General features: G+C 37.0%; 1 protein-coding gene across 6 annotated transcripts in view; it reads right to left on the minus strand.

Moving 5' to 3' along the window:
• The window catches only part of SUGCT (succinyl-CoA:glutarate-CoA transferase), a 728,181-nt gene that overhangs the window by 79,152 nt on the left and 632,849 nt on the right, over positions 1–16,180 (minus strand). For all 6 annotated transcript variants that reach the window (XM_081286416.1, XM_081286411.1, XM_081286414.1 and 3 more), the window contains one exon: positions 14,730–14,793. In XM_081286416.1, coding sequence (XP_081142542.1) covers positions 14,730–14,793 — 64 coding nt within the window. The remainder of the gene's footprint in view (positions 1–14,729; positions 14,794–16,180) is intronic.

Below are 16,180 nucleotides of genomic sequence, written 5' to 3' on the forward strand. Positions count from 1 at the left end.
TACATTCTCTCTATTCAAGGAAAGTGTTCCTCAGTAGTAAGCCAAGATAGGGCATTTAATAGAGAGTGGTTGGAATTTGAGTGATCATTTCTATGCTTATAATTTGGGCACTTCTTACTAGAATAAAATAATATAAATATACACTAAGGCGCAGACTTCCCAAACTTCTTTCACAAGTCACGAATGCAGGATGACACTTCGGGAGGAACAATTTCTTTTATTTATCATCTTCTAATGAGGCCTACTAGACTGATCTCCCCCTGCTGTGTAGTTGCTGTAAGACAGTTGGGGAAAAGGCTCACCCCGGGCCTGCTGTCACAGCAGCTGATGGCTTTGGCATTTTCATATAAACATGCAAGACAAAGAGGAATTTCTCCTTTATAATTGGTCCCATGACCCCCTTCCTGGGACATTCCATGATGCCACCAAAAATGAAGTGCTCAGAAAGGAGGAATCATTTCTGTTTATGTGAAAATAGATGTGAAGTCCATGAGGCAAGGGAAGAAATAACAAAAAGCTTCAAAGCCCACAAAGAGGAGTTATAATCAAATCTGGATGCTGCTTTTTAGATCTGGCAGTTCTCCTCCCTATAAATGCTCAGGGGATGGGAGCCAGCCGCCCTTTCTCCTATCCTTACCTATCTGCACAGCTAGAGAAAAGTGGCTGGCTGATGCCCTGCCATAGTGTTATCTGGGTTAAGTGTGAGTAATGCCTTTAGTGATCCCCCACACTCAAACACAAGCAAACGAGTTTTTTCTCAGGAGTGCTTCATACATACTAAGCCATTGGTCTGAAGTTCATAAAAGTGATGATCAAAAATGCCTTCAGGAGGCAGTATAGCATCACAGTAACAGGGCATGGATTTTTTTTTTTTTTAAGTAATTCAAAATAAAATGCAAGTTCTCGGTCAGGTTATTTAATTTCTCCAAGGATCAGTTTACTCATCTGTAAAATGGGGATAAGAATGCATCTTTCAGAGTACTTATGTGATTATTATTAGATATTATATTTGTAAAGCACCTAGTACATTATTAAGCTCACTAAGAGTTAAGTAGCTTTGTCAAATGCCCCTTATGATAACTGTCTTTGGTATGGTTTATGTGATAAGGTATAGCTTCATATACAGCATAACACAATGTCTAGATATTCTATGATTCATATCACCCAAGATATTGATATAATTCAGCCTAAGGGAAAACATACCTGGAGGGTTAAAGCAACCCTGAGCATTATCACCAATCACAACACCTTGTAGCAAATTAAACATTTTCCTCTATTCTTCAATTTCTGCTCTGAACAGACATTAAGAATGATACATCCTTTTCAAAGAAAAATACCTTGTTGACATCAGGATATTATAAGGAAGTGAAGTATCATCCTGAATCTTTACTCAAATAACTCAACTGATTTTCTGTATAATGGCAGTCAAATCACCCTTCCTGTTAAATACAAATTCCCTAATATTCTCCAAATCAAGTTTCCTTTTTGGTGGTTGAAGCCTGTTTCTTTTCATTTGCCACATTAGGCAATTAATTGGGTATTTATAGGCAGCTATCATATACCCCACTGTCACTGCTACTCAGTCACACATCTTAATTTTTCCACATCTTGCCACTTAAATCCTACCCCTTAATCACCTCATCATCTTTGTCACATTTTAAAGTTGCCTTCCACTTAATCAACTCCATTTTCTAAGCTAGAGTAGGAACAATTGTGCAGAATTCTCCTAGTACAGCTTTACTGAGGCTCACTGAAGAGAAAGCATTCTCTTCTTAAGTGATTTCTTCAGATCCCAGGATAGTTTTTGCTTCTAGTGCAAGAGCATCACCGTGTGAGCTATTCCTGATCTGCACTTCAGCATTGCCCTCCATCTATTTCTTATTAATGCTTTTCATTGTCAAATGGCACTCTCACTGGTGGGGGCTGAGCCCATTAGGAGAGAAAGCACTGCACCCCCTCCCCATGATCTCTTGGCCCCATGGGCTCCTACCACCCTCCCTGGGCATGCTCCTGCCCACTGTTCCCTAGTGGTCAGCCCTCATGGACCCCCTTCTAATGTACCTCAGGATCCTTGGTCCCTTGAGCCAAAACAAAAACAAAAACAAAAAACAGGAGAAATCCTGACCCTTGGAGGAGAGTCAGTTTCATTTGGCTTCCTCTCACTTTGTTTGTGTAAACTGGCCAATTTCTCCAGTAGATGGCCATTACAACTTGTCTCATGCAGCTCCAAGGGACACATGTTCCTGGTGGGGTAACCCACAAATCACTTTTCCTCAGGATCTTCATAAAAGCTCTAGGGAGAGAAAGGACTCAACTGTCAAATAACTTAAGGAAACGTGGCATTCTGTACCCCTCTCCTGGAGACACAGACACATCTGAGAATGTCAACAGTTTGAGAAATGTGAAGATAAAGAAAACCCATTGACCTTTGTCTAATGCAGTCTTCCAAAGATGTTTCGCTATATAGTCATTACTTGGAGGAACAATTATCACTAACCAATTCAAGAACCTGGGCATCCTCCAGGGTACATTTTGGAAATGCTGCACTGGTCATGGTCCTCCTCTAATGTTCCCTGAAAAAGCTGTGACACTTTCTTCCATGAACTCTGAATTATTATTTTCACCTGCATGATCTGTCAGAGAAAACTGTTTTGTGAGGACACTTTTACTCTATGTGGTGTCCACTCACTTTATATATAAAACATTCATCCAAGATCTTCTAGTCAGAAAACAGATAAAGGAGTCGGTTCAGCCTCACACAGATGTGATGGCAACAGTCTCAGGATCTCCCTGTCCTCAGTGCATTTCATTTGATTGGTCTCCATGATGTGCCCCTTTTCTGGGCTGCTTGTCAGTCAGCATATGGCACAGAGTAAATACTAAATCAACATTTTTTTAAACAAACCAAAAATTGTTCTTGTGTAATTCTTAGAGAAATACACATGATTATTTTGATGTTTTATGGTTAAAAAAATAACTAATAACGTGGCTAGTTTTATTTTTACCCAAGACTCTTTGCTACTGTAGATGCTGTCAAAAAATTCATTAATTATCTACAAGAGCTTCCACTTACTCCTTCTATGTGCTAAGTACTTGGCATATACTATTATTTGATCACTGTAAGTTGCAATGAGATAAGTATTTGATCTTTGTAGTGCAAAAAATAAAGATACTATTGAGTCAGATTAGACTGTTAATTATCTCTAATTAGAAATCACAAAGTGTAGTTTTGATCTCAAGTCTCTTGAATCTACCCTAATTTGTATGCACACCATATATGCATATCAGGTGTATAGGTGAAAACAAAAGTTAGCAAATTAATTTTTCTTACTAATCATATGTTTATTGCAGATACACACACACATAACATAAAATGTATTTTGTCAACAATTTTTAGTGTGAGTGGCATTGAGTACATTCACGTTGTTATGCAACAATTACTGTCCTCCATCTCCAGAATTTTTTCTTCTTCCCAAACTGGGAGTCTATATAAAACATTGACTCCCTATCCATTATACTCAGTCCCTGACAACCACCATTTTACTTTTGTGTCTTTGACTATTCTAGGAAGCACAATATTTGTTACTAATTAATTTTTAAACTCTTTCTCTGATAATGCTATCAACCACACACTCAGAAAAAAAATCATCTTAACTTTCTTATACCAATAAATCATTGTTTGCAGTTTTATTAATGTTTCTCAAAGAAAATCAGGCTCTAACTTTAAAACAAAACCCACAAGTGGAAATTTCCCAACTCAGCCCCAGGGCCATAAGCAGATCACTGCAAAGACAAAGCATCCAGGTCAAATACAAAGCGAAGGGGTAAGTTGGGGTGGCTGCTTAACATCTTGGGTCTTTGATGATTGAAATCTGCATATACATCCCAAACATTTCTCTTTTTTCCCTTCTTCCAAACTGCATTTCTGTTAATTTGTGAAAACAGTACAACTTGAGGGAAATGTAATCCACATGTTTTGGTGCGTTTGCACTTATATGCCCTTGAGACTATCAAAATGGCCTAACAATACATTTTCTGATGGCTTTTTTAAAAAAAAAAATAGAAACACAATTATAGACTTTCAAAAGCACAAACTTATTCCGGAAAGGAGATAGACTCAATCTAAGTTTAAATTCTTGAAATTTAAGCATTAGTTAAATAATTTTCTAAGCTGATCTTCAAACAAAACTATACTCAGCTACCTTTAAATTAGAGACTAGAGTTGTAAGGTAAAATACTCTCAATAATCAGCTTAACTTTCCTTTTTAGCTAGAAGAAGACAGATTTTTAGAAATATCTAGACCTGAGTCTAAATTGCTATACTAACATTCAGTTAGAAACATATAACAAGGGTCCATTTTTCTCAGCTGTGAAACGGACACAATAATTTACGGCTTTCTGAATTGACCTGGAGATTAAATAAATTGTACCTATAATATGCTTGCTTTTGCACCACATATAGGGGAGTACTCAAGAGATGTTGACTTACATTCTACTTTCAAATTTGAATATTCCATAGCAATTATGCCATTAAAATCTATTCACAAAATATATTTATATGCAATACAATGAATTACATGTTTCCTTTAAATGGAAAGAGATTTAGAAAAAAAAGTTTGTCCCATTAAAGACACTAGAAAGTAAAGTGAATTATCTAAGGTCACACATTAACCTGAAGGTCCACAAGATGGAGAAAGCAGATTCAGTCTTAAGGAGGCAAACAGTTGAGGACAGTCTTTATAGCCATATGGGGTAGTGCTTTTCTAGCTTGCTGTGGCTGTGGCATGTTGGTGGCTTTCTTATTTCATCATGCACTCTCTGCACATTACTAAAATGTTTATATTAACTTCTTTTTTTCATTTTTAACTGAATTTAAGTTTTTGCTTAATGGTTTTTCAAAGTTTATTGCTTCCTGAAATAACCAAAGCTCTTAGAAACACTTCAAAAAATTGTATTAGTGCATTATAATCACATGTAATAGTGGGATTCATTGTGACCTAAGCACAAATGCACATAACATAATTTGGTCCACTGCATTCCCTAGCACTTCCCCTTTGCCTCCTTTCTTCCCTCTCCATGAACACCCTTCCCCTACTTTACTGTTTATTTATTTTGTTAGTTGGTAGATTATACAAAAAAGCGAGATTCATTGTGATACACTCTTGCATGTGTTTGGCATAGTTGGGTTGGTTTTATTCTGCACTTCTTCCCCTTTCCCTCCCTTTCTCCATCTCTCAGATCCCCTTTCTCCAGACTACTCTTCTCCCTTCCATTTTTATGAAATCCCCGCTTTAGAATTTCTTCTCTCTAGTTTCTGCTGAGAAAAAAAATTGACCCTTGACTTTATTATTCTGCCTTATTTCATGCATGATGTCCTCCAGTTCCATCTATTTAGTAGCAAATGTCATAATTTCACTCTTCTTAGTGGCTGAGCAGAACTCCATTGTGCATATATGCTATGTTTTCTTTATCCAATCATCTGTTGACAGTTACCTGGGTTGGTTCTATAACTTGGCTGTTGTATACACTCTTAATAGACACAAGGACTCTGAGTAGTTAGACCAAGGAGATACCCACTCTGAGAGTCACTCAGCCTTCTATGACTCACATGATATCCAGATGAAGGACAGACTGGGAAATGAGTTCAAGGCCCCTGAGGCCTTCTCTCCTTCTATCCTACTCAGAGGATAAACTCAGAAACACAATGAGTGCTCATTTTATATCCAGATTAACATATGAAAACAAGTAAATATTATTTCATTAAAGCTGATCCACAATGGACACACCCAGGAGACAGCATCAGCTCAAACTAGGAGATAAGCATAGACCCACAGCAGTGCCCAAGGGTTTGGTGTTGGAAGATTTTGTTTAACCCTTTTCCTACAATTTCTTCACCCCACCAACATCTCTTTTTAATATTAACACTGTGTTAATATTAAACCCCATTGCTGCTATCCATTATAGAAATTTAACTGCACTTATTTAAAATTAAACAATGATCTTTTAAAATCTTTTTAAATATATGGTTTATTCTTTTAATATTTTCTCTGGCTAGATCTTCTTAACAGGAATATATATGTCTTGAAATGTTAAGGATTTCTATCTAAAGAAAACAATTTAGCTATGGAATTCAGCCCAACTGTCATCTTTGGATGCACCATTGTGTCCCTTCTTGGCAGTGCTACTGGAGAAAAGCAGAGCCACTCTTCCTTCTGGGGAGGACTAAAATGACTGGTTTCCAACCACAAATAAACTCAGCAATGGAGGCAAGCAACTCAGTCCAGGTAAAAGCCATTTGGAGGCAAAGATAATGTATCTTCCTGATTACCCAAGTAAATTCCATGACATAGAAGTCTAAACTGGGATATTTTAAAACTTTTGTATTTTACTACTACATGATATCAACTTTAATTTCTCCAAAGGGTTTACATACCTAATTACATTTAATTAATTTAATTTATTCTCTAAAGACCCACCAGAAGTTAGTATATAAATCTGATCCAGAAAAAAATTCCTTCAAGTACCAATGAGAGTTGGCTACAGCTAAAACAACAGAGATTCAAGAACTGATCCTAGAAAGATGTCTAACCCATCTTTTAGGACAATAAAAAAGAAACTCTGACAATCATGCATGCTTCCACTCTTCCTGTGCCTTCTTATTTTGTTTTTGTTTTGATTTCTCTATTTGGATGGACATTTCAGTGATCCCCTTAGATTATTTCAAACATACCTCTAAGCTTAGGGATTATTCTGCATAGTGATAGTTAAAAAAATCCCAAAGAATGTATAAATCCAATTAAATATTTATCCAGGAAAATTCTTTAGCTTATATATCACTTCCTCATAGTGAAAACAACTCTGCACCCCAGAAATCAATTGATAATTTAGGGCTAATCTGCAACAAGGATTTCCTTGTTGGTTAGTCACTTATCAGGAAACCCCGTTAGGGTCTGGTTGATGAGGACACAAGTTTAACAGATACAACTGAGTTCTTGGCTACTTTCCCAGTCCCAAATTACAGAACATGAATTCCCTGAGAGTGAAAGTCCAGGTTTCACAAAATATTTCTTCCTCATAGCACAGATTAGCATAGTTGATGGAGATCCTAAGTCATACCAGCGACAGTAACTTGGCTCTCAGAGCTTCTCTGGTTCCTGATGGAAGACATTCCCGGGGAAGGGATTCACGCCTCCTCTGCTTCCTCCTAGCTCTCCTAGGAAGGAAAGTCATTTCATTTCTCACTGAATGGGAACAATGTCTAAGGTCTTGTCTCACTGTAACAAGACTTCCAGAGAAGGCTACAGGCCCTCAGTGTCAAATCCCCTGAGAATAGACTGATTGATTTCACTCTCAGTACCCTGCCATGGTTTCAGGGTTTAATAATGTTGAAAATAATTAAGGACTTCGGGAAGTACCATGGATAGTCGCTTTGCAAATTCACTTCCCTGCCAGCTTTCTCTCCTTCTGTTGACAGACTTCCTTTCATCTCTTTCCTCTTTTTGCAGCATACCCTGATCCCTGAAGGAATATGCTCTTTCTAGAAGACAGATTATGCACTACATACAACATGAAAACTTTACACACTTTTCCTGTTGTCATCTGAAAGGCCTTTCTACCTGGAAGAAAAAAAACTTATCGTACTTCTCATTCTCCCATTGGTTTTACTTTGAATTCTTTCTGAGGACCAACATATCTAAATTTTTATGGAGGGATATAAGCTGGAACTTTGGTTCCTCTTAATTTTTCTTTTTCCCCAGTGAGATTTGTGACAGCTTTCCCCATTGCTGCTATCCATTATAGAAATTTAACTGCACTTTGAGGATATGTGATTTCAGAAACATTATCTAATTTTCTATCTAACAGGAAGAGGGGGAAAAAAAAGCTAAAAATAACAGGGCAAGGTGAAGAACTGGGTAGCCCAGAAGAGGAAGATTTGTAACCATGGAAAAGTCTAGGTGGTCACTCCATTTATTGTACATTCTTCAAACTGAAAACAAAGTAAAAAAGTTAAATAATTTTCAGAATGTTTCTTTAGGTAGCAAGTCTGTTTATAAAAAAAATGTATACTGTATACATTTGTCACAAATCATCTTTTGTGTGTGTGATGCTGGGGATTGAACCCTGGGCGTTGTGCATGTGAGGCAAACACTCTACCAAATGAGCTATATCCCCAGCTGTAATAGGTTTTGATACTAATCATCATCCAGAAGACTTTTTAAAGTTGGAATAGAGGATTCTGATGGGACGTTAAATGATAGCACATTTGCTCTCCACAAGCTTAGGAAAACATACTGTCTCAAACCCAGAAAGGGGTTTTAGATCACCATTTATAAAAGGTCTTGGAAAACATTCAGAAATACAGTGTGTCAGATAATCAAATTATGAAGTAACTTAGCTTCTTAAAAATTCAACTCAAAATCCAACCATCAATATTCCAATAATTGGGTTCTACCTGCATGAATCCATTATGATAACTACTCTGCCTTCATCTAACACCTACTGGCCAAAAATCGATGTAGGTTCTAACTGTGAATATTAAAACACTACAGGGAAAACAGCTTAAGAAACATTTTACTTATAGGAGTTTGGAGCTGGTTTTTGAAAAACACAGATCAATGACCAGCAGGTGAAAGCAATTCAATTTAGACTTCTTTCACATAATTAGACGACTGTGTCTTCTCCAGAGCACTAACAGGCCCACCAATGAGCGCTTCGGACTTGTGCAGCTGGGATCCAATAACTACTGTGTGCATTTACCGGGAAGTATATGAAAAAGGTCCTGGTGAGAAACTTTAGAGCTACCCATCAAACTCTATTTCAGTGACATCCTTTGAAGTTTGGAACTCAACACCAAGACTATTTTGGCATCTCCATGGTATGTGGAAGGACAGCATGCTTCACTCTGGCTAAAAGGCCATGGTCAATCTTATCAAAGAAGATGCAAATGATGGCTAGCTCAGTGGAAACTGGCAGTCCTTTGGAATGTGATAATTTATGCAAAATCCACTCCAGAGATGAATAAGGTGACATTTATATAGTGACTGATTTCTTATTGCAGAAATGTCTTATTAGGAATGTTAATATGCCTATTTATCTCAGTACTTATTAAACATATGTTTTGGGTGTTTTTTTATCAATTTTGTAGTTTAAAATTTAAGAAATTACGAGTTTTCCCACAGAGACAGAAATTACTCCTAAAATCAATCTATGGGAATATCTGCCAAACCAGCATCAAGGTTCCTGTTCAAGCTCCATTTCTAGATCCCACTTTCAGCCCTCCAGCAGGACACTAAGAAACCTCAGCCGAGATAGCTTTAAAATCAACAGTGTGTTCTTAACTTGGCCATGAGCCTTATTTTAGATCTTATTCTTCAGGCCTCTGGCTCCCCCTCCAGGGTAACTGTGAGCCTGCCCCCTCCCACTTTCTCTATGGAGAGTTTTCTCAGCACCTCCAGGGTGCCTCACACTCAGTGTTCAAGTGTTTATTTACATGTCACCTCTCAGGGAAACCTTTCCTCAGTCCACACACTAGGTAAGGCTTCCTGGTCTGTGGTCCCACAGCATTGTCTGGCAGCCTCTGGTTCTCCATGGAAACACTTGTCCTCCTTTTCCATATCTATTGTTCATGTCTGCTTCCCACAAACTCCATGAGGGACTGTGCCCATCCACCTTTCTTGCCAAAAAACAAAGTACCAGAACAAGGTACCAGGTTATACCAGCTGTACCAGGTTATACTAGTTGATGGTGAGAAAATTAGTGCAAAGTGTTTATTGCACTGATACTGGTATCTAAGTTAATAAACTAAACCAATGGTAAGCTCAAACTCACAGCTACTCCCTTCTTGGAGTAGGACTCTTAGAACACCAGATAATATAAGCTTGGCAAAGAGAGATGTGACATGTGTTATACTCCCATTGATAATTTTTCTCAGGATTTGTTCACCTTTAACTGCATAATAGACTTTAAAGCTCAAATGAGAGAGCTTTAATGAATAATATATGAAATTAAGAACAAAAGTATTAGCATAACTACAACTTATATTTAGAAATAATTGATGAACACTAACTAGTTTTTATGCTTTAACTATGTCATCTACATACACAAATACCATTTCTTTTTTATTTCTTTAAGGATAAAAGTGGTAGAAAATTATATGAAATGTGAGTGTTCACAATACACATGAACTAATTAAGGAAATTGTTTAGATCATACTGCTTGCTGTATTTTAATATTGGTAATGATTACAAATATTGAGACAATGTACTAAATGGTTAAAATTATTATTTTAAGCAGTCAAAAGGATTTGAAGAAGTAATTTATCATTCCTGATCAAAGTATTTCAAACATTGGTTGACTAGTACCTTTAAGGTATTAACCAAGGGCTCCTGTATAGGAGATCTAACCTGAGGAATGCAATATGGATTTATATAGCTCCAATCAAGGCACCAATAAATATTGCATGAGTGTTATTGCTGTTCTTCAAGAGACACATTTCAAATAATAGCTAAAATACAAAATGCTTCAAGCAATTTAGTACCATGTATAGAAAATTCAGTATATCACAGAATTCATTAATAAGAAAAGGAATATAAATAAGGAGAATTTAGTAATGTTTAATAAGGATTTTTTTACTATAAATATGAAGATGCAGGTATATGTGTAAATCTATAGAACTACACTTAGTGAATTCAAAATGTCTCTCTCCACAACACAACCAGAAAATAGTGTAGTATAAAGTTATATTTAACTTCACCTTGGTTTCCTGCATTTTTAGACTCCTGTCATTGAGGCATTATGGGAGAATCTGAGTAAATTTTATAGCATTCATGAAATCTCCAATGCAAACATCCATCACAAAGAGAAGCAGAGCTATCATAAATAAAAATCATGTAAGGTATAATCCTCAAAAAAATTAATTTAATTGATAAATTTCCATTGCATTTAGTACCTCTTATCCCAAGTGGTCTCTTACTGTAATATACTGAATTAGAAGACAGAATAGCATCTTCTTATCTGATGTCTATAAGCAGAATTGTCATTCCCCTTTATGAAGAATCCACATGTACTGCCCTCAAGAGACACTAATATTCTTTGTTTTTAGTACTGGGAATTGAACCCAGAGGCACTGAACCACTGAGCCACATCCACAATCCTTTCTTATATTTTATTTTCAGACAGGGCCTTGCTAAGTTGCTGAGGCTTTGTACTTGGGATCCTCTTGCTTCAGCTTCCTGAGCCACTGGGATTATAAATGTGCACTACTAAATCCAGCTGAGACACTTATATTCTAATTCAAAAACTAACATAGCCATTTCATCTCAAATTGAAGAATTCAGATATTTTATTGATAAGTCTATAGGAAGAATATAAGCTAAGGCAATAAGAAAGACATACCAAAAAGATGCCTAAATTTTATAGAATTTAAAGAGACAAAAAATAGAATTTTCCAAAGGGAGGTTTTAAAAATAAAGTTTTCTATCAAGATGAGAATTTCTTGCAGTGAATGTTTGGTCCTAATTATTTACTACTCTTCCTTGTGCTCATGCCCTTTATCAGATAACTGAAGTTTCTTTTCAAAAGAGTCACATATATTTTTATACCTCTTTGGATAGAACCCCAAACTTGCTTTGGACAAACAGACTGCAGTCAGAAAGTTTTCCTGGTTCCACTCCAACAATTTATGTGGCATCATGATTTCTGCTTGCCCTCTTGTTCTTCAGCGTTTGCCACAAGACCGTGAGCAACACACAGCAAAACTGAGGTCACCCTGCAGTGAGGAAGGGAGTCACCCAGCTGATCTACAAGCACAGAATAAATAAGTGCTTATGTTTGAATGCCATTAAGATTTTGTGGTTCTTTGTTACATAGTATTATTGTGACAATAGCTACCTGATATATGTATAAAGTGAGCAAAATGGGTATTCTCCACCAGAATTCTAGGGGAAAAAAAAAATAGTTTTCTATTTTAGTCAGCTTTTTCACTGCTATGACTGAAAGACCTAACTAGCACAACTGTAGAGGAGAAAAAGTTTATTGGGGGGCTTACATTTTTTGAGGTCTCAGCCCATAGACAGCAGGCTTCATTCCTCGGGGCTTGAGATGAGGCAGGACATCACGGAGGTAGAGTGTGGTAAAAGGAAGCAGCCCACGTGATAACCAGGGATCAGAGAGTGAAATCTCCACTTGGCAAATACAAATATATACCCCAAAGCCATAACCCCAATACCTGGCCTCCATCAGCCACACCCCACCTGCCTTCAGTCACCACCCAATTAATCCCATCGGATGACTAATTCACTGATTGGGTTAAGGATCTCATAACCCCATCGTTTTTTCTCTGAACCTTCTTGTATTGTTTCACATGTGAGCTTTTGGGGAGCACCTCACATTTAAACCATATCATTTTCCACTTTCCTCACATTGGGTCTTCATTCCTTTACCATGAAAGTCAGTAAAAATCTGGTTGATGGATAAAGTGTTACATCCAATTAATTCATTCTATGTTGGCCACTGACTTGCCTTTTCTCTCACTATCATGTTAACAATTTGCTTTTCCTCTAATGCACTGGGGATACCCATGACTGGATGACCTCATTTGTAAATGCATAGGGTTAAATTAAATCAGTGATTCTTGAATTGAAGCTTGGGGCCTATGGTTTCACAAAGAGATGTTTGGAAAATCATATAGCATGGTAGGGTCAAGGTAGGAAAGTTAAACAACTAAAGTGCTAACCTATCAATCATCAAATTTCTGCTTCAATGTGTTTTAGTTATCCAGATTTCATTTGGAAAATCAATTCAACTCTTAAAACATTAAGAGTTGGACAAAATGCCATTTAAAGTCTCCTCAGACTGAAAGCACTATGATTACAGTCCTTATTTTGATAAACCCCCTTCTCTTTATCTCTATTTCTATGACCCTAATTTATGAGATCATCATCTACACCTGTAATAACTTCCTGACTTTACTCCCTTCTTCCTTAAGTTGTGGATTGTGCCTTTTCACTCCTCTACTTAAAATTAAGATAAACCCAGCCTTAGTGGGACCTCAAGCCTCTGCATCTCTTCATCTCATTTCCTGCCTCTTGCTCCTCTCCTTGCTCCTTCATATTGGCTTAAAACACACCCAGCTCTTTTCTGCCTTGGAATCTTTCATATTCTGTTCCCTCTGCTTGGAATGCTCTTCCCATATTATTCAAATGCCAACTCCTTTGTATCCTTCAGTCTCATGTTTATCAGCCAGCCTCTCAAAGAGGCTTTTTCTGACCATTCAGATTACCTGAGGCCCTCACTTTGCCCCATTTTTCTCTGTGACAGCATATGATCCTTTCCTTTCTTTGCTATTATAAACATTTGTTAGTTATATTTTCATTGATCACAGTCTCCACATGGCCAGAGGCCAAACAGTCTGGTTTATTTTTTTTAATTCACAGGACTCAAAGCACACAGTAAATATTCAATAATGTGAATGAATGAATGAGCATTTTTACTTTTATCAACACATTTCCACCACCTTTCTATACCATACGGCATTTCCCTATGGCAACGTAAACTTAGCCTCCTAGTTATCTTCTAAATCCACACACAACATTCCTTACACACCAGTACTTCACATTGTCTCTTACAACTTGCTCTATTCATTATTCTTGCCTCTCCATATTCTTTCTGCTTACCAATGGTCATTATCATAATGTTGTGGGAAATTGTCAAGCTGACCCCAAGTCTTAGAATTAGATTATACTTAGAATGAAATTAACAGTAACTGTTATTCAACAAATGAGGTCGGGTACCTGCAGAAACACATGCTCTGTGCCATTTGAATGAGGTGACTAAGACTATCCAAATTTCAAGAAAGTGACTAGGAAAGAGCTTCCAGAAGACAACAACAAAAGTTATATCCTAGCTAATTCCATTCTCCTCTATAAGAAGAAAATATATTATAAATGTATGCTTTACATACCATCTAGAAAATAAAGATAAAATGAATAAGAACATGGAGTATTTTTCCTGCAATGCCCAAAGGAAAGAGACAACAGATATGAAAGGTGGTGATGTTATAATGAAATCAATCAGGTGGGGCAGTACACTGCTCATAAGCTATAGTTTGGTTGAATCACCCACCACGATCTTCTGAGAGTGGGCATGAGGCTCCTAACAACCAGGAAGAGACTACCTCTGGAAATGAAAACGTTGGCATTTTGACTTAAGCAGCAGTCTTTGGTGAGTTTGTCTGGTATGAGTCAACTTTAAAAAATTCAATCTATTCTGGGTTTAATGAAAACATTTAGTTTCTCAACTTGCAAAGCCAAGATCCATACCCTAAACCACAGTTCTGAAATAAAAAAGATCATTTCTCTCTCGCCTGTTTTCCTTTCTCATTCTCATATGAACCCTACTATATTTCTTAATATGTGCAATATTTATTATTATCTATCAGTTGTAATTACATAATGTACTTTTGTGTGTACATATCTACACAAAACAGAGTGAGGAAATATAAACATTTTTTGTCACTGAGGCAATCAGACATTCCACAGAGCTAAGACACAGCTCTGTGGTCTCAGTATACATTCCTATGATCTGGTCCTAGGGTTCCCTTTTATCCAGAATTATAAGCTTGGATAATGCCTTCATAAGTTGTTTAGGGAAACACTAGGTACCTGCAGGAAATAGCATGTAGGACAATCAATGAAGGACAGTGTCATGGAAAATAACAAACATTTTCAAACCTGGGACTGAAATCTTCCCCACAGTCGGATGCTTCATTTCCATAATGAGGCCATTGTGTAGCACCTTAAAATGGAAAAACAAGACAAAAATAATTTATAACATAAATCTACTTTCAATCTTAAGATATGTTGGTAGCTACATTGAAGGAAAATATTGTAAAATATAGAGATGTATAAATTTTCATTTGAAAATAATTATTCAAATTCAATTTCTTCTTATTATCCACCAAGTAAAACTGAAAAAGACCAGAAGATCCAAGAACTAGAAAACCACATTTGTATAAAATCTTCCCACTCTTAAAAAAATGTTATTTGCTCTTAGACATAGTGGATGATTCTTTCCAGCACGATCATCTATGTATGCTCCTTGAATATTAAAACTTAGTCTTTTCCTGCATCATTTCAATGGCAGGTGAGCCAAGGCCACGACAGCAAGGCAGGATGGGGGTCCTGAGACCAGGGGAGCCCATGGGGGTGGCAATGAATTCTTATAAGTGTATTCAGGGAAGATGTGGGGAGCCAACCCAGTTTGAAAGCTGAATTGGTATCCAGGAGGCCCAGTGACTGCTGGAGATGGAAGAACACAGAAGTATAGCAGCAAAGCCAGGTGACAGGAAACCCAGAAGAAAACAAAGTTGAATTACTGGAAGCAAAATGTTTTATGATATTTGAATGCTACAAAATTGCTTTGTTTTGTTTTTTATAAACAATTGGGGGATACATGAGTATACTATGTCAAAGAACTTAATATCTAGTAATAGAACTTCAGCAAGCCACATATCAGCAATTTGCATATAAATTGTATTTGACCTATACTCTCAACCCAGTGAAGGGCTGTATGTGCATCTAAAGGATGAAAGTACTTCAGTGGCTCAATAAATTTATGGACCACAATTTCACTGCAAAGAGTAATAGTTGAAGGTATTGTGTAGCATTTTGAGCTTCAGGTAAAAGCAAGAAATGCCTATCCACATTCTTATTATAACCTCTTCACAGAGAAAAAGAAGTTGGAAGACAGAAGCTAATAAAAACGTTTGTTTTGCTTTGCTTTGTTTTTTCCACTTGGAAGACTCAGTGAAAGAGGTCAAATTTCAAGGGTTTTATTCATTCTAATAATCTTTTGTTATTGTTGTTCTATTGAATAAGTTATCAATAATATAACTTCATAGATGACCTTTTTAAGCACAGAACTACAACTATATTATGGCTCAATATTCTGGCTTCCACTGTTTTCTTTGGGAATGGTCAGCACTTTGGGGGCCATGCTCTTTAAACAACCATGTCACTCTCCCTCATTGAAGATGATACCACACACCATATGGAGATCCTTTCAAGCAATGCCTTGCCTCATTTTTGGGATCACCCAAGAGCTGGCCAGAGAAAATTCTTGCCAGTGTTAGAACTGTGCTATAATTTAATTCTGGTGTGGCTCGTTCTCAGCATCCACCCAG

Source organism: Spermophilus citellus (genome assembly GCF_964194105.1).
Source record: "Spermophilus citellus genome assembly, chromosome: 3".
NCBI lineage: Eukaryota > Metazoa > Chordata > Mammalia > Rodentia > Sciuridae > Spermophilus > Spermophilus citellus.